The sequence below is a fragment of the Saccoglossus kowalevskii genome, chromosome 13 (assembly GCF_978046115.1).
Source record: "Saccoglossus kowalevskii chromosome 13, keSacKowa6.1, whole genome shotgun sequence".
In the NCBI taxonomy this organism is placed as follows: Eukaryota; Metazoa; Hemichordata; class Enteropneusta; family Harrimaniidae; genus Saccoglossus; species Saccoglossus kowalevskii.
This window is the reverse complement of record NC_140653.1, coordinates 9,371,460-9,393,734: the sequence shown is the minus strand read 5'-3', so window position 1 is coordinate 9,393,734 and position 22,275 is coordinate 9,371,460. Positions and strand designations below refer to the sequence as shown.

The window sequence follows — 22,275 nt, the reverse complement described above, 5'->3', positions numbered from 1 at the left end:
AGCACAGATCATTGAGACTGCGTGATAGTTGTTTTTAGCGGTACATTTGTTTTAAAAAAAAAAAATGGAAATAAAGGCAGAATTTATAAATGCTTGCGTTTTCAGATGCTATAGTGTTGATCCTCCCAGACAGATATTTTTGAAAAATTGTAAATATATGTGCATTACTATACAGGTTTAGAATCAACGGGCTATATTTATGGAAATAAAACAGACTTATTGAAGTATGCCACCAATGTCAGATTATAAGTAAACTTTTGTTTAAAACGTGACTACTTTTTCCCGTACAGAAATAATTTTGGATATAATTACTGGTTTATAATTGAGTTACAGGCTATATTTACAAAGGATGTTTTCTGATGGAACTTGAAGGCAAACCAACTTGGTGAAGTGCGCCATCAGGGTCAGAATACAAGTAAAACTTTGTTTAAATAAGAATATATTTGAAATAATCTTTTCTGATAGAAATACAGGTTGAGAATTGAAAGACAAGCAGCGTTTCTAAGGGTGTTTTTTTGACGGAGCGCAAACTGAGAGACTGACTCACTGAAGTGCGCCACCAGTGTCAGAATAAAAGTTAACTTGTTTAAATAAGAATATATTTCCTGTACAGAAAATTCATTTTTGATAGAAGTACATGAGAATTGAATGACAAGCAGCGTTTCTAAAGAGTGTTTTTGACGGAAAGCGAACGGACTTACTGAAGTGTGCCACCAGTGTCAGAATATAAGTTAACTTTTGTTTAAATAAGAATATATTTTCCTGTATAGAAATAATCATTTTTGATAGAAGTACATGAGAATTGAATGACAAGCAGCGTTTCTAAAGAGTGTTTTTTGACGGAACGCGAACGGACTTACTGAAGTGCGCCACCAGTGTCAGAATATAAGTAAACTTTTGTTTAAATAAGAATATATTTTCCTGTACAGAAATAATCATTTTTGATAGAAGTACATTAGAATTGAACGACAAGCAGCGTTTGTAAAGAGTGTTTTTTGACGGAACGCGAACGGACTTACTGAAGTGCGCCACCAGTGTCAGAATATAAGTAAACTTTTGTTTAAATAAGAATATATTTTCCTGTACAGAAATAATCATTTTTGATAGAAGTACATTAGAATTGAACGACAAGCAGCGTTTCTAAAGAGTGTTTTTGACGGAACGCGAACGGACTTACTGAAGTGCGCCGCCAGTGTCAGAATATAAGTTAACTTTTGTTTAAATAAGAATATATTTTCCTGTACAGAAATAATCATTTTTGATAGAAGTACATTAGAATTGAACGACAAGCAGCGTTTCTAAAGAGTGTTTTGACGGAACGCAAACGGACTTACTGAATTGCGTCACCAGTGTCAGAATATAAGTTAACTTTTGTTTAAATAAGAATATATTTTCCTGTATAGAAATAATCATTTTTGATAGAAGTACATGAGAATTGAATGACAAGCAGCGTTTCTAAAGAGTGTTTTTGACGGAACGCAAACGGACTTACTGAATATAAGTAAACTTTTGTTTAAATATGACTAATTTTCCCGTGCAGAAATAATCATTTTTGATATAAGTACATGTCTAGAAATGTTTAACAGGCTATATTTACAAAGATTGTTTTCTGATAGAATGCAAACTATCAGTGTAAGAATATACATACTTATTTGTTTAAATATGAATATATTTTCCCTTACAGAAACAATAATTTTGTTTAGAAGTACGTGTTTAGTGAGTGGGTGGTAGGCTGCATTTATAAAGAATGTTTTCTGACGGAATGCAAAACGACTAATTTTCCCTATTCAGTAACCATCATCACTCATTTGTATATCAATAATTTCATTTCTATACAGGAAAATATACTTATATTTGAGCAAAAGTGTACGTATATTCTAACACTGATGGCTCTCTTCAACAAGTTACATGTAGATCTTTCCTGAATTTGAGACACGATCGGTAGGATCTGACAACGTTTCCATCTAACGAGGTATATAGTGACATGTTTTGATGATGGGTGTGGATGTGATTACCTACAGAACAAGAATAGGCAGATTTAGTGGCGGAAAACTGAGTAAAGGTGACGGTGCTTTCGCCATATTGGCAGTGACCTATTGTTCTCTATTGTTATGTGGTAAAACAACATTAGCAGTTCGGACATGCCTATTCTGTCTCTTAGTAATTGGTAATGTGGAAGTGAACCCTGGTCCAAACTATGGTGACTCGGATGAGGTCGGTGGAGGTGCACGCAGAAATTTGAGAAGTAAATCAAATTTAGACGACCCAGTACGACAGGACATTAAACAACTAAAGGACACAATGGAAGTTCAATTGCGGGGCATTTCCAATGTATTAGAAAACATAAATAAGCGCTTTGAGCTGTTTGAAGGGAGAATGAATAATATAGAAGACGACATGGTTACTATGCGTGAAGATATTGATAGATTAAGGAGGAACAGTGGCCATGAAATGAGCGAAAATTTAGAGTCCGAGCTAAAACAGATGCACGACATGATGAAGGAAATGAGAGATGACTACGATGATTTGGATAACAGAACAAGAAGATGTAATTTGATTTTCTCTGGTGTTAAGCAAGATCAGAGAAATGAAACATGGGAACAATCCGAGATAAAGGTGAGGGAAATTATAAAAGACAGGTTGGGAATAGACAGGGAGATAGGAATTGAAAGAGCGCATCGTATTGTTAATGGACCAGTGGTGGTCGGGGCAAAGCTAATTGCAACTAAATTTAATGATTATAAAGATAAAGAAGAAATAAGGAAAAACGCATACAAACTGAAAGGGTCTGATATTTTTATTCAAGAAGACTTTTCAAAACGAATTCGCATGAAAAGAAAGAAACTATTCGCATATCGCGACTCGTTGCTACAAGATGACCGGAGTAATAAAGTTTCCGTACGCTATGATAAGCTAATTGTATACAAACCATCCGGTGTTCGATTGGTTTACATCTATGACGAAGCTAGCCAAGCTGTTAAACAACTACGCCAACACAATAGCTAAGAATATGGCCAAGGCTCAAACTTACGAGGTGCACATGCAGCAATATCTTTTATGTCATGGAATGTGCATGGTCTATTATGTAAACAAGATGACACAGATTTTCATTGTTTTTGTAATAATTTTGATGTATTTAGTTTACTTGAAACATGGTGTATTGATATAGATGATGTAAATTTGTTTTCTGGTTATGTAGCATTTAATTGCCCCGGCCCCGCTGTGAAGTTTAAGAACCGGGGAAGAGCAAGTGGCGGTGTCGTCACTTATGTTAAAAAAAGTTATTTAAAAGGGGTTAAACGAATGCTTCCTGAAATCACGGGGGCGGTGATTTTGTTATTAGATAGTCTATTTTTTGGTTTTGAAAATGACATTTTACTTGTTTCTGCATATGTCCCCCCAGAAGGCTCAAAGTGGTATTTACAGAATGATGACGTAATGGATGGTATAATTAAACTTGAAAATGACGTGGTAAATTCTTTGTCACAATGTAATGCTGGTGATATTAGCATAATAATGGCTGGGGATTTCAATGCTAGAACCGCATCTGACCCTGATTACATGTTACATGATGATGCTCGTTATAGCATTGGAATCGATCCTAATTATATGCAGTGTGATTTTGATATTCCGCGCCATTCTAGGGACCTTACCCGTAATAATTTTGGCATTTCACTTCTGTCTATGTGCAAACACCTGTCTGTATGTATGTTAAACGGCAGAAAAGAGCCTGGTGAATTCACGTGTATTGCAAATGATGGTAGAAGTGTAGTCGACTACGCCCTGGTATCCCTGGATTTGTATGGCTATGTGACATCCTTCACAATACCAGTCAGGAGTGAGTCTGACCATTTTCCACTTTGTTTTAAACTTAGAATTTCTGGTGTACTTAATTCAGACGAAAATTCGATCGGAAATAATTCCATTGTGAAATTTCGTTGGAACAACGAACTATTGCAAATTTATAAAACACGTGTTCTGGAGAAAACTGCTGAAATTAATTTATTGACTAATCAACTCGGGGCTCATAATTTAAACGAAACAGTTACCCAATTTACTGATATTTTAAAAGAATCGGGAGAAATTATGCAAGTACAGATCCCTAACAAAAGATTATCTTCACACAGACAAAATAAACAACCATGGTATGATGAGGAATGTCGCATGGCAAAATTATATAAACTTTCCCGTTTACGTCGATATCGTGATACTGGTCGTGAGATTGATTTAAATAACTACAGAAGTGCCCGTAATTCATTTCGCTCACTGGTGAGAAAAAAGAAACATACATATAACGAAAAATTGCAGGATACAATTAGAGAAAACATAACAAGTGAAAAATGTATCTGGGAAACTATTAGAAAGAATAAGAGTAAAAATCAAACATCTATAATCCCATTACAAGATTGGGCCATGTACTTCGAAAAACTGTATAACCAGGATTCATGTAACAATAAGTTAAACATAGATCGAGAGCATCTTACTGAAGTTAAAAACTTTCTGTATAGTTTTGATCCGCATTCTACAGAATTTGGGGAAACTGACACATCATTGAATGTGCCAATAACGAATGAAGAAATTATTCAGTCAATACATAAACTTAGAAATGGCAAATCTGCAGGTCCTGACCTTTTAATCGCTGAATTTTTTAAATTTTCATGTGATGTGTCGATAACATTTTTGAATGCCCTTTTTAACTTAATTTGTAATACCGGTATCTTTCCGGAAGGTTGGTCAAAAGGTATTATTATTCCTATCCACAAGAAAAACAGTCGAAATGATCCCGGTAACTATAGAGCTATATCACTCATGAGTATATTTGGAAAAATCTTCACCAGTATCATTGAAGCACGACTATCAAAATGGGCAAGGGTTTTTGATATAATCCCAGAGACGCAGGCTGGATTTAGGGAAGGCTATTCAACTATTGATCAAATATTCACATTATATGCCATAATTCAGAAACAGTTAGCCAGGAAAGGGGGGAAATTGTATTGCCTCTATATAGATTTCCAGAAGGCATTCGACTCTGTTAACAGGGATTTTTTATTGTTTATAGACTGGCCAATAATGGTATCAACGGGAAAATGTATGTAATTTTACAAAGTATTTATAAAGACGTCAAGTCGTGTGTTCGTGAAGGAGGAGTCACTTCGAGATTCTTTGAATTGAAGAATGGGGTTCGACAAGGGTGCATGATCAGCCCTATTTTATTCTCATTTTACATTAATGAGCTACAAAGCATGTTGGATGACTCTGGGTATAGAGGAATACAATTGATCCCGAACGACATGTTAGAGTTGTTTTCATTATTGTATGCTGACGACATTGCTTTATTTTCAAATTCTGTTTTGGGCTTGAAAAGACTAATAAGTATATTGTATGAGTTTACAAACAAGTGGGATCTAAATATCAACTTAAATAAAACTAAAATTGTAGTATACAGAAATGGGGGATATCTCAGTAAATATGAAAAGTGGTACTTCGGGAACAAGCAACTTAGTACTGTTAGTTCATATGAATACTTGGGATTGGTAATGTCATGTAAATGCTCTTTTAATATTACCACAGACAATTTAGCTATAAAAGGCAAAAAGAAATTGATTGCAATCAAAAGATACTTAGGAAATATGCAATGTTTTAAAGCAGACTTGTATTTTAAGGTTTTTGACACCTTAATTCAACCTGTACTTACATATGGGTCTGAAATTTGGGGATATGATCAATATCAACATTTAGAAAGTGTACATACATCTTATTGTAGACAATACCTCGGTGTAGGTAAAAATGCTCCAACTTGTACAGTATTAGGGGATTGTGGGAGGCTACCCTTATTTTGTTACCATGTTAAACGATGTGTGAAATATTGGTTAAAAATTACTAGCATGGATGAAAACAGATTACCCCAGAAAGCTTACCGGATGCTACTTTCACTGGACGAAAAAGGACAAAGGTCATGGGCCACAGAAATTAAAGAACTGCTATTTAAATATGGATTTGGTTATGTCTGGTTTAATCAGGGGGTGGGGGACTCTGATATGTTCTTGTATAAAGTTTGTGAAAGGGTCAAAGATACTGGAATTACAGATTGGTATATAGACGTTTGTTCTGGCGAAAAAACGCAGTATTATAGGCAATACAAAACAAATTTTGGGATTGAAAACTATGTGACATTGCCACAATTAAAATTGCGCAGAGCAATAGCAATAGCAAGATTAAGATGTGCGTGCCATCCGTTAGAAATAGAAAGAGGCAGACATAATAATATCCCTAGGGAGGGCCGTATTTGTCATTTGTGCCTGCAAGAAATTGATGATGAATATCATTTTTTACTAAAATGCACTGCATGGGACACAATCAGGAAAAAGTATCTTCCAAATGAGACACAACCCCCAAATTTGAATACTCTAGTACAACTATTAAGTTCCTCTAAAAGCCAAATCATTAACTCTTTGGCTCTATTTATTTATAAGTGTTTTTTAATCAAAGATCAAATGAGAATAACCTAATAAGCTTGTATGTATATATTAATATCCCTATCACATTATTATATAGGGCTTATATTATCTATTGACACACTCTTCATCTATATTTTCATACATATTTTGTAATATAAATTTATTTCTTGTCAATAATTAATTTGCATGATTGTAATGGGCCGGAGGCCATTATACAATTAATACAATTATTATTATTAAAATTATTATTATGTAGTTTGCTTCGATCAGAATATATTCTTTGTAAACACAGCGTGTCACTCATTTCTGAACCCCTATCAAACATGTTTATTTCTGTATGGAAAAATATGCTCTTTTAATTGTGAACAATTTATAATGTGTGAATGTTTCCAGGAGCACTGTGTAAAAAATTTCAATGGAAACACTGATAAACAAGTCATTGAAAATGACACAGTCCCCGTTAAATTTGTGAAAGTTTTCTTTGTGCTCGTCATATTAAAGTGGAGGGGCTTTCACGAGTGTGTCATTGAAACTTGAGACCCAAGTGAAAGCATGTCCAAGTTATCACATTGTATCCATTTATGACATACTAAATATCAATGAAAATGCTACATGCGTGACAGAGATTTGGAAATATGGCCAAAAATAAAAACAGCCGTTATTCAGCCAAATTTGATCTGATTATGAAACAAACTGACATGTATGATGTATGTGCCAAATACGAATGAAAATGATACATAAATCTTGGAAATATAGTAGTAAGGCCAAAAATTCAGATGGCTGTCAATCAGCAATACTTGATCCGATTTTGAAACAAATTGTCATGGACATGTATCCTAACATGTATAAAGTATGTGCCAAATTTGAATGAAAACTGACAAAGCATGTCCAATATACCACATTTAAAAAAACAAACAAGATGCCTGCCAGTCGGCCATCTTTGATCCAGTTGCGAAAGAAATTGTCATGGACATGTATCCTAACATGTATAATCTATTTACCAAGTTTGAATGAAAACTGACAAAGCATGTCCAAAATATAACATTTTTAAAAAACAAGATGGCTGCCAGTCGGCCATTTTGAATCGAATCGCTAAACCACTGCATGTGCATATGTCCCACATAAAGTACTAGGCACATGCAAAGAATGAACGGAATCGGTTCAAAGGATTCTGAAATATGACTCCGGACACACACACACACAGACGGACGGACGGACGGACGGACGGTCGGACGGAGACCGAATTATAAGTTCCCGTTTTCGGACTTCATCTGCTATGTTCCGGGTTAACGCAAGTTTTAAACCCAAATCAGGGTATGCATTAAAAAGTTAAATAGTTTAAGTGCACTTTCACCTAAAAGTGCACGATTTGAACCCAAAATCCACACCACATAAAATCACAGGGAACCCAGGAACTATAATCAACTGTAATACGCAGTCTCTATGAGCGGGGGGGGGGGGGGGGGGTATCGGCTGGTATCTAGTGTAAGAAATAGGAGCAACTAATATTCTTCGACCTGGTATTTTTTTTAGATTAGATTTTTCATTCTTTTCGTCTGTTTTTTCGAGTTTAAAAAATGTTAGCTGGCTGGAGCCTTCATCCCTTGTCTATTTCTTACACTATATACCAGCCGATACACACACCCCCCCCCCGCGCGCGCTCATAGGGAGTGCCTACAGTTGATCATAGTTCCTGGGCTCCCTGTGATAGAACAGGAAAGTTTATATAAAACTCTTCCAAATGATATACAACTTGATGGGTAAAAGTTATATTTTACTCGTGTAATTACAACCAATTAAAAACGTCTTTCAACCTGCATCTTTACCTTAAACAAGTGTACAGATATTTCAACACTGGGGGCGTACTTCAATGTGTTGTATGCAGAGATTTTAGTTTGATATCTATATAACATTTTAATAATTATTGTTTTTTTATTTTTTTAAAACCAATTTAAGGGAAATAAATTTACTGACCTTGAAGATAGTCTTCACTTTACATACTGACAATCCACTCATGTTAAAATTATGAGACCTTTACCAAACCACACAGTGTAGGGGGATTATAGATATACAAGGGAACAATACTTTGCAAAGACAGCAGTAGTATTAAAGGGGAAAAGTCACCAAAGGTTATAATAACCTGACTTTGTATTTGCTTCATAGTAACCGGTACTAGTAATAGGTTTATTATACTGAGACGACACGTTGTGAATATGACACACTATTTATTTGTGCATATTAACAAAAAATGAGTGTAACAAAAATATTGTAATGACATAAAGGTATATAAAGACAATGTCACTGCAGTGGCAAAATGACATGGCCATGGTACACAAAATTCTTTAACCCATCCCAAGAAATGCACAAAACAGCTCCACAGTATGTCAAATATGTAAAATCAAAGTACTGCAGTCATCACGTCAACTCGTGTTTGAATACCATACGATGTATACAATGCATATAAAATACATTGTTTAGATGAAATTTGTGACCACTGTAGCATTTAAAATTAAAATGAGTGATATTGTATAAATAATCATCAGACAAAAGACGCTTGTTAGATTGTTTATCTGAAGTGACATGGCTGCTGTAACGCATGATGTTTGATATTGGTGCCATGTTACATAAATAATACATGTAAAATACATTGATTGTGTAAACAAAATTTTAACATGTGATTTGGGATCGTAGGAGTTTGAAGACATGGAGTAATAAAAGAGAATGTAAAATAAAATTCAATGTGAATCACAATGTGACTGTGAAAACACAGTTTTTATGGTGGTACACACTTTTTTAACATGTGTGCATATTAACAGCAATATTATTCAATGTTTAGTGTTTCTATTACGAATTATTTCAGTATTAATATTCAACTCTGTATGATGAGTTTTTCGTAAATCTAATTTGAAAAAAAAACTGCCAAAAAACAATATAATACATGTACAAGTTTTCATAAAAAAACAACAAATAAAAACCATTTTTCATTAAAAATTCATTCAATTTGTTAATATATCTTGACACGGAGACAATATATTTGCTTACTCTGTTACCAAACACAATTATGAGATAATTCTTTGCCATCAGAAACAATGGTAAAAAAAAAACACTCTAAACTTGCTCTTTTTACTAAAAATATTGAAACACATATTTTTTGAAAAATATCTACACTGACCCAATATTTACTATTTCATTTTTTGCATTTTTATAACAGCAAATGACACATATTTATAAAACATAAAGTAAACATAGAATATGTAACATATTTTCAATAATGGTACAAGTGTCAACTCAAATTTTATGTATCTAACTCATTTGTCAGTAAAAACAAACTTTATTTTAGACTTTTCACCAGGTGATAGAAAGTACCAGTAATAAACAGTGAATCCCCACGACAAATGAATCTATCTATCTATGGTGAAATCGTTTCACAAATAAATGAATGAATGTATGCAAAAACTACTTTTATATTGTCCCTGCATCTTGTAATGTAAATTTTCTTTTCTATATTGAAGCTATATACATACATTTGTAAATACAGGTTTATGCTTAGCTATTGGTAAATGTAAATGCTTATCTTAAAACAGTGCAGAAAATAAATAAATATATTAATATTCTTTTTACTATATTGGTAAATATCTTCTTTCAACACCATTTATTCAAAACATATATTTGTTAGTTTCATTTTCACTCAAGCATAACTTGCAAGTAAAACATAATGTGTCGGGGAATTACATAAATGAATGTGCTGTGACATATACAAACTATTCTAATTCTTTGGTTTACACGACCTTAAATGAACTTGTAGTCTATCTGGTAGGAATGTACGAGCACAGTTTGGACATGGTGACAAGTTAGCCTGTGCTGCCGCCCAGGATGCTTCGTTCATTTCTTCAATATTGTAAGATCCACCAGCTCCTGCGTAGATAAGAAAAAGTTCGTGATTGTTAGTGTTTAATATTATCATTGAGAACACACAAAAATTATCATTTTTATACAAAAACCCATGCAATGTAAATAGATTTGACACACCATGTCATAGCAAGCAGTTTAATTGATATTTTCATACAGATAATTATTTTTCAAAATATGCCTTCATTTGGTGGATTAAATATAAAATAAAAAAAAATATTACAAAAAAACAGCTGAAGTTTGAATATGTTTCAATGTTTGAAACAATACAATTTTATTTTATATAAGTAATATATCTCACAGATGCCAATTCAACAGTAAATGCAGTAATTATTCACTGGTATGTGAATGTAGTGAACTTAAAACCTAGTAATAAAGCTCAAAGCACCAAAATAGTGAAATAGATGCCAGTGAAAATAAATGGTTTTACAGATATACAATACAATTTTCTTGGCAAATGAAATGGCACACAACTCTGGTACCTTTTATCAATCTGACTTCTGGCTTCTTAGGTACTGGTCGTCTAAATTCTCTTGGTAGATTATTATTTTCTAAGTGCCACTTTTTCATACATTGTGGCTCGTGTATAGAGATGGATTTGGTTCCAAATTCCCGTCCACAGATATAACAGACGACTGTTCTTGGTCGAACTGGCACTGAAGCTCTCGCCACTGGAGTCTGCAAAATGGAAGAAGTTTAAAATTATGTGACATACATGTATATGATGGTTGGAAAATGCATGAATTACTGGGAAAGTTTTAAGATTGTCCTAGTGCAGAATTCAAAACACTCGCGAATCAGTGTAAATCCACACATGTTGAAACATTATTCAAAAGCGTTAAATACGCTGAAGCGATAGCCAATACTTGGACGTTACTGAATACTACTGTAAACGGAAAGTATAATACATATTTCCATAATACACACAATTCAAAACAAGTCCCCGTTAAGTTCTCTTTGTGCTCGTCATATTAAAGCGGAGGGGTTGTCGCGAGCGTGTCCTTGAAACTTGAGTTCCAAGTGGCGTATACAACAGATTGTTTATTTACATCAAAACACGTGTTTCGTGTCATAGTAATATGGCCAAAATAAAAACAGCCGTTATTCAGCCATCTTTGATCTGATTATGAAACACACTGATATGTATGATGTATGTGCCAAATACGAATGAAAATGGTACATAAATTGTGGAAATATAGTAGTAAGGTCAAAAAGTCAGATGGCTGTCAATCAGCCATCCTTGACCAGATTTTGAAACAAATTGTCATGGACATGCATCCTCACATGTATAAAGTACATGTATGTGCCAAATTTGAATGAAAACTGACAGAGCACGTCCAAGATACCACATAAAAAAAACAAAAAACAAGATGCCTGCCAGTCGACCATCTTTGATCCAATTGCGAAATAAATCGTCATGGACATGTATCCTAACATGTATAATCTATGTACCAAGTTTGAATGACAACTGACAAAGCAAGTCCAAAATACAACATTTTCAAAAAACAAGATGGCTGCCAGTCGGCCATTTTGAATTGAATTGCTAAACCACTGCATGTGCTAATGTCCCACATAAGGTACTAGACACATGCAAAGAATGAACGGAATCGATCCGCAGGATTCTGAAATATGACGTTGGATAGACTGACGCACGAACAGACGGACACACAGACGGTCGGAAGGACAGACTCAGGAACTCACGGACGGTCGGGGACATGTATCATAACATGTATGATCTATGTACTAAATTTGAATGAAAACTGAGAAAGCATGTCCAAAATACGACATTTTCAAAAAACAAGATGGCTGCCAGTCGGCCATCTTTGATCCAATTGTGAAATAAATCATCATGGACATGTATCCTAACATGTATAATCTATGTACCAAGTTTGAATGAAAACTGACAAAGCATGTCCAAAATACAACATTTTCAAAAAACAAGATGGCAGCCAGTCGCCCATTTTGAATCGAATCGCTAAACCACTGCATGTGCATATGTCCCACATAAAGTACTGGGCACATGCAAAGAATGAACGGAATCGGTCCAAGGGATTCTGAGATATGACTCTGGACGGACGGACGGACCGACGGACGGACGGAGACCGAATTATAAGTCCCCATTTTCGGACTTCGTCCGAACGGGGACTAAAAAGTATTTCACAACATAGTCCAAGACTACAATAAAGTTATAGAAATAATCCCAGATTGCAACAAAATTTGATTTGAACATATCAACATGACTGATTCAACATCTTAGTCGTATCAATCACAACTAGAAATGAATTGTCAGTGTGCTCAATACCAATCACACCTATTATATTTTGTGCTAATGATAAAAAAAAAAGAAAAAAACAATGAACTGAAAAGCAAGGTTATTAAGCATAATTCACCAATTGTTTTAAAACTGAGGAGTAGTGGAAATTGTATAAACACAGCTTTTTCTGAGTTGAAAGAAAATTGGAATCATGAGGTTCAGGCTATGGTTGTTCAAATGTCAGCATCATTTTACTAAACTAGTAGCCATGGTAACGGGACATGTAGTATCAAAAGAACAGTTATGTATAGCGAGAGTAATGGCACTTATATCAGCTTGTGGTCATGTACTTTCTAACTCATCAAATTACATAATAACTTAATCAAATTAGGTTTATTATTCATAATTTGAATAAATATCATGTGGTTTATTATTACTATTTATTCGGGTGTTTATTTCGACTTGTTTGTTCCAGGTAATTAGAGGTTCCCAAATCCCAATTCTCAGTAAACTGGATTATTAATTAATCACCCTGTATCCTGCCTGCCCCATGTACTTTTACATGGGCTTGACCAGATAAAGGTTAATCTAATAATACTAATAATTTTGATTACAAATTTGAGCTCATAAAAATCATGTACTACTGTGAAATACTTTTCATATGAAATTGATTTTCACTGAAGGACAAAAAATAAAGCAATTAACAGTACATCGATGTTGTATTTCATTCATAGCTTAATTAATGAATAATTATTATGGTTTAAAAAAACAAAATTTCTTGTCTATATTTATCCAAGGCTTATAGATACAAGGTTCATTTGCTATGTTCACACGACAGCATTTTATAGGAGCTTTACAGCTTGAGTCAGCAAAAATGAAAAAAAATGAGCCCCGACATAGCCCGACCGTGTAAACACATCAGGGCCCAACTATCGAAGCTGAAATCACGCCCTCATTCCTCTTCTTCAAGTAACCTCTCTTTTCAAATATGGCGGAGACAACATATTTTGTAATATCACGCAATTTCTGGCTTGATGAAGAGGTACACGCCCTTATATCTATTTGACAGAGTAAAGAAATACTGTGATAGATTGATAGCTCAACGGGAAAAAGAAAAATGGCATACAAAATTATGCGACAAAAACCTGAAAGAACAACTGAACAGATCCTATGTAGATTGAAGCAGCTTTTTAAGACACCGCAGATATAAATCGTAGAAGCGGTCATGGTACAGCGATGTGTTCCTACTAGGTTAAGGTTGACAACTGTTACACACATCACAACAGTTGAACAACTAAAATTTGCATGACAATAATTTAAATGAATAGGCTGTAACACATTCAGCGTATTTTAGCTGCCGTGCATCCTGTTTATTCGAGATACCTAAATCATAACACCAGTGTATTGTCTCAGACTTGTGACTGTTTCTTTTTTTCTCCCAGAATCGTGTCATGTAAAGAAAAACAAGCACGACACCAAAATCATTTTCAGCCATGTTGTTTTCATATTAAGTATTTGAGGACACTGTTGCTTTCGACTCTGATCGAGCTGAATTGAACTCTGGAAGATCTTGTCCCTCGATTGTTCGGCCCCAATCGTGTAAACGCATTGGAGATAATCTCCTGTTAATCGGTGGGAGGGGCAGTAGTTCAGCTCCAATAGAATGCTGCCGTGTGAACGTAGAAATTGTCTAAATGTCGTTCAAAACTGTCTGATATCTATATACAAGTTCAAGGTATTTATGTTGTTTTCAGTTTGAAATTGAGTGCCTTCTGAAAACAAACTTAATAGCATTGGAAGATGTAAAAAAAAATTATAAAAAGGAATCAAAGAAATACACAAATATCATGCACGTCACTGTATAATTTAATTACCAGATAAGTGCCCACAGACTACTGCACATCTATAAATAGATAAACTGCTAATAACCCTGTAACTGTTTCCCCGCTGTGTTATAACCATGGCAACAAGCTACACATGTGACAAACACTCTTGCTGACATCAATAGTTAGTATTCAATTCACTGTTATTAGCACCAAGGTGATACAGTGAAATAAACAATAGTAGCAAATATTTAAAACAGATTACAACATCAAAAATATTGTATTTAAAAAAACAATCTCGTCAATCATGATTGTAGCAGCTGATTTGCATATGATTATGGTCATTATATATCTATTTTTTTTAATTCTCCTTTAAATATTTAAATAGATAACTGTTAAGTTATCTACTACACCTGTGATTGTTTACATAGCATCAAGGTCAACTTTTGTCATCTTACACAAAATTAACCACATGTGACATAATTTGTTTTCAACAATTTTGATCAAGAAACAAAAGTGAAATCATTTGATTGAAAATTAACAAAGAAATTACAGAAAAATACAGAAAAATGTGCAAAATGTAACAACATATTGGAATAATGGTGTGAAAGAGTTAAGTATGACTTGACATTAGATTATCAGTTGGATATGATTAGGAAACCATGGTAACCATAACATTCAGATATTTGAACATCATCATTTTTCTTTGTTATCACGACGACCCATAGCAACGCATGAAAAATATATCATTTGTTTACATGAAATTTGAACACACGCTGCGTGACTACCACCACTCTTTAATTTTAGAAAAAGGAAAAAAACACAAACGAATATTTATCAATTACTATAATCTTTGCCTAAGTTTAATATCAAGGTAATTTTTTGTTACCACAGTATCTTTGAGCTGTGGGAAATTACGACAAATTAACACAGAAATATAAAACAATGTACGAAAGAAAAAGATGGTGTTCAAAGGTTAAATTATTTTATCAAATATTTATCTGTTTTAAAGGTTTAATTTGATTATTTTGATTTATCCTATCTCTGATTTTTATTTTTAAGCCTTAAAAATGCCTGTAAAATAAAACAAAGACAGCATGTTACTAATTGACCTGTCACTAAATCACATCATGCTAACTATCCCACAGTCGTCTCCCCCACACCTAAATGGTATAGTCCAGCACGCAAGTTATTGGCAGTTCAATTGACCACATCCATCATACTGCATACTTTGAAAGATTCATTCAAAAGCGTTAAGAGAAATACAATAGATTTAGAGTCAAGTATCATATATTAATTAGTGTTGTTATATTAACTGATTATGGATTTGTTTTGCACCTTTCGACACGGTTGTCAATTAGAGGCCCAAAGGGTGACAAGAACCCAAAGACGCGACTGACTGACTGACAGACATGACAAGTATCCAATATAAGTACCGCGTATATTATAATCACATGACTCAAGGTACTTTTAATTATCCTAGGTTTCCTTTCCAAGTGTCAAACCTTTGAACAATACGCTGTTCTTAAACAGTCTTTGATTTTTGTTTTTTGTACACGCCTGTTCTTTCTAATTCCTGTTATAATAGTGGTGAAATCAATTGGTTATTAAGTGGCATTGAATCCTGGTATAGTTATTGTGATTGTTGATCACACATGCACAAATCAGTACTGGTAACTAGATCTTTAATTATAATAAACCATACTATACATGTACAAAAATGTCATTGTAACATAGACAAAACTTTCTGACATAGAGGCATTGTCTGATATTTGTCAAATTTGTTGTTGACCTTATTTGCATTTTACTTATTAACCCAGTATGTTGAATTAGTAAGTATGGCTTGAAGACCAGTAATCCCACACTCAAAACAAATATTTCAGAACATGTCTTGAATTGATTGAAATTGTGGGGAAAAAAATACCTGATTATTTGGAGGGCATTAATCTGGTAATTAAAATAGGAATATTTTTGTGGCCCTCATACATTTACTGATTTTTTGCCACAGGCAAAATTTGTTATAGAATAAACTACAAATACATAATTTGTTTAATACTTCATTCTTTTCATAATTTTTTTTTAAGCATATCAAACATGAACAATTGTTGAAGGGAGAAATAAACAACTTTATTGGAAGCACTGGGTGTGGTGAGGTCATCTGAAAACAACAATACTAGAACACCAACTTAAATCACATGTGTTCAATCAAGCTTTTCAGACTAGTATGGGATGGGTTATTTTCTATGCATGTACAGTGCATCACATACAATTCGGTATTTGAAATGAACCAAGAGAAACCGACAGTTCATAAGAAAGATATGTTGAAATTAAAAATAACTTGTCAATATCTGTGATGAATGTGGTGCTTAAGGGCGTATGCTAAAAGTAATTTATGTCACTCACCGACTGTTGGGCTTGCTGTTCAGTCTTGGCCATCCCTCTACCGTTTTTCGGTTTACATATCCGTCTATGTACTGGCAATCTACTTGGTTGAAAAGTGCGACCACAATTAGGACATGGTGAGAGATTACCCTGAGACGCCTTCCATGCAGCTTCATTCATATCTTGCACACTTGCCTTTCCCCCAGCAAACATTTCTGGCTTCTTTGGCAACGGTCTGCGCTGTTCTTTTGGAAGTTGGTTATTTTCAGCTTTCCATTTTTCTAAGCACTGTGGCTCATGGATTGCGATCGATTTGCTGCCAAATTCCCTGCTGCATATGTAACAAATGACAGTCGGCGGCTTACCGGTTCCAGCTGATTTCAAGGTGACTGTCTTGGGACGCTCAGCTGTACCGTTTTCCTGCGGGCGAGGGGCAGCTGCACCACCTTTGGGGCGACAACTACGCATATGTACCTGTAATCGGTCGGGTAGAAATGTACGAGCACAATTTGGGCACGGAGAAAGCTGTTGCAAATAAGCCTGATCCGCTGCTTCATTATATTCAAAACTTCCTGTTCCACCCACTACTTGTGGCTTCTGAGGAAGTGGGCGACGCATCGCTTTTGGTAATTGTTTTTGTTGAACCTTCCATTTCTCCAAACACTGCGGCTCATGTATAGCTATGGACTTCGTACCAAATTCCCGGCCACAAATATAACACAAAATACTTGGAGGTTTTTGACCTGGTACCCTGGCATGAATCTTTGGAGTAGATTTTTTTAAAGGACCTTGCACATGTCCCATGGAAACCTGTTGTTTAGGTGATTGGGTGGAATTTTGACTTGCATTACTGTCAATAGTGACAGACGATTTCTTTGCAACCGTAACACTACTTGGTTGTGATAGAGTAGCAGTTTTGGGTCTCTCCGATGCCGGCTTACAATAGTTCTCATGTTTTGGCAATCTGTCTGAAAAAAATGTTCTCCCACAGTGTTTGCAGGGGACAAGTTGAAGTTGGGAGCTCTGATAAGCGGCTTGATTGAAGCGTTCTCTGTCATTATTAGCATTAGCCTTGTCGATGCCAGGTAAAATCTGTGGTTTCTGCGGCACTGGTCTTCTATTCTGCTTGGGAAGATTTTTGTTCTCAGCATTCCATTTCTTTAGACATTGCGGCTCATGAATATCAATAGATTTGGTACCGAACTCTCGTCCACAGATGTAGCAAATTACAGTCGGGGGACGAAAATCTGCTGCCGGCATATTGATTTCTGTATGGATCAGGTTACAGTCTGTCACTTTTTGATGATTTGATTGGTTGAAGTTTAAATACTGTTACCCGGTACTATGGTACCCAATCTAAACAGGCATGTCAAAGAACCATATCATGTACAAGTGTTAACCTGTGGATTCTGGCAGGTACTAGGATTATTGTAATTCACTCAATAATAGATTGACGTTGATTAACTCGAAAATGGTCAACTATGAAATGTCTTGAATATCAACAAACTGAGTTGCTGGCTTCTGATAGATAATAAACCAATTTAGATAGCCCTGCAAAGAAAACATTAAAGTTAATAACATATTTAACGTGTAGTATACATACACACAGCACATCATACAGATATATGTATATGTAAAAGCCATAGTGTTTGAAAAGTGAATAACGTATTAAACAAACGATAGACGCAGTCCTTCAACTCAAGTGCAAGTGTTGTCCGTCCCGGCACACATTTACTACGCCCCACATACCTGTAGGATGTACAGAGAACTACGGGCACAATATTAAATTGAGTTGTTGATACCGCGATAGCTGTATCGTACGACTCGTATACTGTTCAATACATAAAATCGAGAATTACTTTAAAACCTACCTAAAACGTTTCTTCCAGGCTGTGAGAAGACGTAAATGTTGGTAGAAAATCAGTTCAAGCTATAATAGTCCGATACTGAATAGTTAAAATAAAACCAAACCCCGGAGCGGCCATTCTCTAAACGCAAATGAAATAAAAAAAAAAAAAAACGTCATCATGTCGACGTCATTGCTGGTATTGTTATTTACCGTTCAATAAAAGAAATGGGGTCGTAATAGTGAAAGGGTAAAGGTTGGTTTCTATCTGCGAAGCCTCGGTGAGCCTGATAGACTTCGTTCCGCCTAGAAACGCTGTATACAAACACATCGGAAACTAATGACTCGGTCGTTTACCTCGCCGCCATATTGTCTCCTATCTCGCGCTAATGTTCAGCCAGAGAGGGCGCTTCTTGGATAAAATTGGGTTCTGAAGCCGGCAATCCTCGGGGGCGGAGCTACGTCACGGACGTTCTACGTTGCTAAGACGCGCACCACTGTACCACGTATTTCTATGGGCTTTGTGCGCGCTGCTGTGGAATGCCGGTGGAGCCGGTGAAAACTCGAGAAAACAACACAAACTCAACTTTGAAGTAATCCTGAAACAACCAAATTCATATATGTTACACACGTAGGGCTAATCTTGTTACACTGTTCAGGGGACTCTCAACAACCATCGCAAAGTACCGTTTACTGCGAGTTTTTGGTCTTTGTTTTCACCGCGAGGGTTGCCAGGCGGTAGAAAATGCCCGGATGTCCGCCCCCGAGAATACATACAAAATACCGTAACCCGGGTACGAAAATAATTTCATTAGATCATCACTACTGTGTATTTACATCATAGCGAATAATTCGTTCATTTATTGTGCGTAATATGTTATTGAAGCCCTGGAATCGACCAGAGAAAGGGGGATTAGATGTAAAACCAGGGTGAGACTTTGTATTTGTATTTGTATATTTTATTTCACCATAAAGTAAATACAATTGGGTACTTGCTAAATACATAATACTTTGTCATTATGGTGTGGAACATGATAAATAGCTCAAAAAGAGCTAGTAAAACATCATGTCCCTACCCTAATTATAAACTAGTCAAATTATCAGAAATATTCTTACAAATATTCAAAGGTAATGTATATAAGAATACTTAAAACTGATCAAAAATATGTCATAAAAGTCAAGTGAGTGACAATTGTTAAATAAGTCAATACTGGGTTATTTATTACAGAGATACTGTTTAAGACCTTGTTTAAATGTGTATCGCGAGGTGATATTTTTAATGACACTGGCAATGAGTTCCAGAATAAGGGAATAAGGTACTACTATAAATTACACTGTGTTGACTTTGAGTTAAACGTTTCCTTTCTACAAAAAAGTTTGCGTTTTCTACAGCTCTTGTAATGTGCGAGTGCTGAATTGGTCAAAATAATCTAGCACACATCTCGCATGATTTTTATTTTTCAGATCAAAAATTAACATTCCTGTTTGTAATTTACAAAGATCATATATATTTAATATACCTATGTTCTTAAACTAATAGGTGGTTATCTCCGCCTGGTCATGTCACTTGTTATGTTTAACTACTTATTGGACATTGACTATAACTTCGAAAATCAAAAACGATGTAGCAAAAAGAATTTTTGAACAGTGGAATACCCAAATACTAGTACCAATAACTAACAGCGCATGCGCATTTGTGTAAGAAATAGTTTAATCAATCGAATAGTTTTATAGCGACAAAAAATATACCTATAGATCTGAGGGCTAATCCGGGCCCAGAAGAACACGAAATCACGCATACATAAGTACTAGTATGTGTTCATTAATGTTAATATTCATTATGTTATTTATCAAATCACGTGACACATTGCAATAACGCGATTGGTGTTGACGGAGTAGCGTTACAGTGCCAGTCAATTTTCATAAAGGCGTGAATTTGTTATATGTACATTTAGAAATATTTATTAAAAAAATATCCAGAAAGATTCTCGCGCTTCATTCATATTTAGGGAAGATGTTTTTGGAACCACTAGGTAACCATTACCCATGTGTCTTTGCAGGGTTTCCTCAATCATTGGCCGATTTACTGTCATAGACGTAAAAGATAGATCCCGTCAAACTTGTTTAAAACGCTAAAAAAAATATAGTGATTCATTCGCTGAAATAAATTTAAAAGACTGCCAATACAAGTAGTACCATTATTAGCACAGAAAGTTAAATTGCGAAAGCGAGCAAGTGTCAACGGAGAGGTTAAAGATTAACTCACCGAAGTGGATTTCTATGCGGGTGGTATCCATCCGCTATTGCTTCTGATTGGCCAAGTCGTTTTCGATCGCCATTTGAAATATATAAACCTTTCTAAATATTTAAATATAAAACAAATTCGCGCCTTCGTGAAACTCGGCGTAACTGTAATAACTTTTTTCGTGGGGCAGATATTAAAATCAACCCTGTTCTGATGAAATGTGTGAATAAGGTTAAACAAAAAACAACATGTATTGCCCCCCTACAAAAAAAACCTACAAATTCGAAAGCTCCCTCTTCCTGATTACGAACCTAAAATATAGAAAAACATTTACTAAATTTACAATTTCTTCCCACCAACTAGCAATTTAGCTCGGTGGATACACCAGCACAACGTGTGTAAGAGTGATATCGGTGATGAATCACACTGTGTATTTCATTACACTGAAAATCAAGATGTAATAGTTTTACTAAGTATTTCTGAGATTAAAGGGCAGTGGTCGTCGCGCTGCGCATGTGCGACATTTGTTTTGATAAACATTGATTTTCCCATAATCTAATGCGCTCTTCTAATGGAAATCACTAAAATCTATGGGACTTGACCTGGGCGCGACTTGCACTAATTACCGTCGGTGATTCCTTCGATACCTTCCAATCACCTAAAAAATACCTAAATAAAGTTTGGTAACGTCTCAGTTTGTAGTCGTTGCTCTGTGCAACAGTCAAAGTTGCTACCTTTGTTTACATGAGACCAATATATCTCGCGCATGTGTGACGCAACGACTACTGCCCTTTAATGAGTACTCAGACTACAAAAATAAATTTCACAAATGTGTTATATTCTTTTTCAGCTATGTAGATTCCATATTACTCGGAGTTTTGTACAATGTGTTTATGTTATTTAGTCAATTTTTAAAACTCAGGAACAGTAGTTCATAAAATTGATCTGTTATGTTAAATAAACAGTAAAAATAAAATAAAATAAAGTAAAGTAACCTATAATAATAATAATAATAATAATAATAATAATAATAATAATAATAATAATAATAATAATAATAATAATAATAATAATAATAATAATAATAATAATAATATATAATAATGGCACGTATTAAAATGAAACAAAATAGAATGTTACTTTTTACAGGTAAAGCTGTTGGCATGGTAAAAAGAAGTACAAGATACACCGTTATTTCGTTTGAATTTAGCAATCTGGGAAACGTTTTAAATAAAGTACACTACTAGTATATTCTGTATTGTATATGGATATGAGTGTCAGGGAGGTGAGTTAACAAACATGGGGCAAGAAAACGAAAGTGCCAGCCGTTTTCAGATGTTCTATGGGGGCGCTCGACT

The 22,275-nt window shown here is 34.9% G+C and overlaps 1 protein-coding gene across 1 annotated transcript; it reads right to left on the bottom strand.

Moving 5' to 3' along the window:
- Positions 1 to 8,663: 8,663 nt before the first annotated feature.
- On the bottom strand, positions 8,664 to 18,838 carry LOC100368109 (zinc finger protein 474-like). Its single transcript, XM_006812029.3, has 4 exons — positions 18,698 to 18,838; positions 16,848 to 18,377; positions 10,850 to 11,045; positions 8,664 to 10,373 (listed from the first exon to the last, which is right to left on the bottom strand). The coding sequence occupies exons 2-4, from the start codon at positions 18,084 to 18,086 to the stop codon at positions 10,225 to 10,227; spliced, it is 1,584 nt and encodes a 527-aa protein (XP_006812092.1). The 5' UTR covers positions 18,087 to 18,377; positions 18,698 to 18,838; the 3' UTR covers positions 8,664 to 10,224.
- Between the last annotated feature and the right edge of the window lie 3,437 nt (positions 18,839 to 22,275).

Coding starts and splice junctions, on each gene's coding strand:
- LOC100368109 (XM_006812029.3), bottom strand. CDS start 18,086: ATGCCGGCAGCAGATTTTCGTCCCCCGACTGTAATTTGCTACATCTGT. Junction 11,046..16,847: donor AACAGCAAGCCCAACAGTCG/GTGAGTGACATA, acceptor TCCATTTTGCAG/ACTCCAGTGGCGAGAGCTTC. Junction 10,374..10,849: donor AGAAGTCAGATTGATAAAAG/GTACCAGAGTTG, acceptor TTATCTACGCAG/GAGCTGGTGGATCTTACAAT.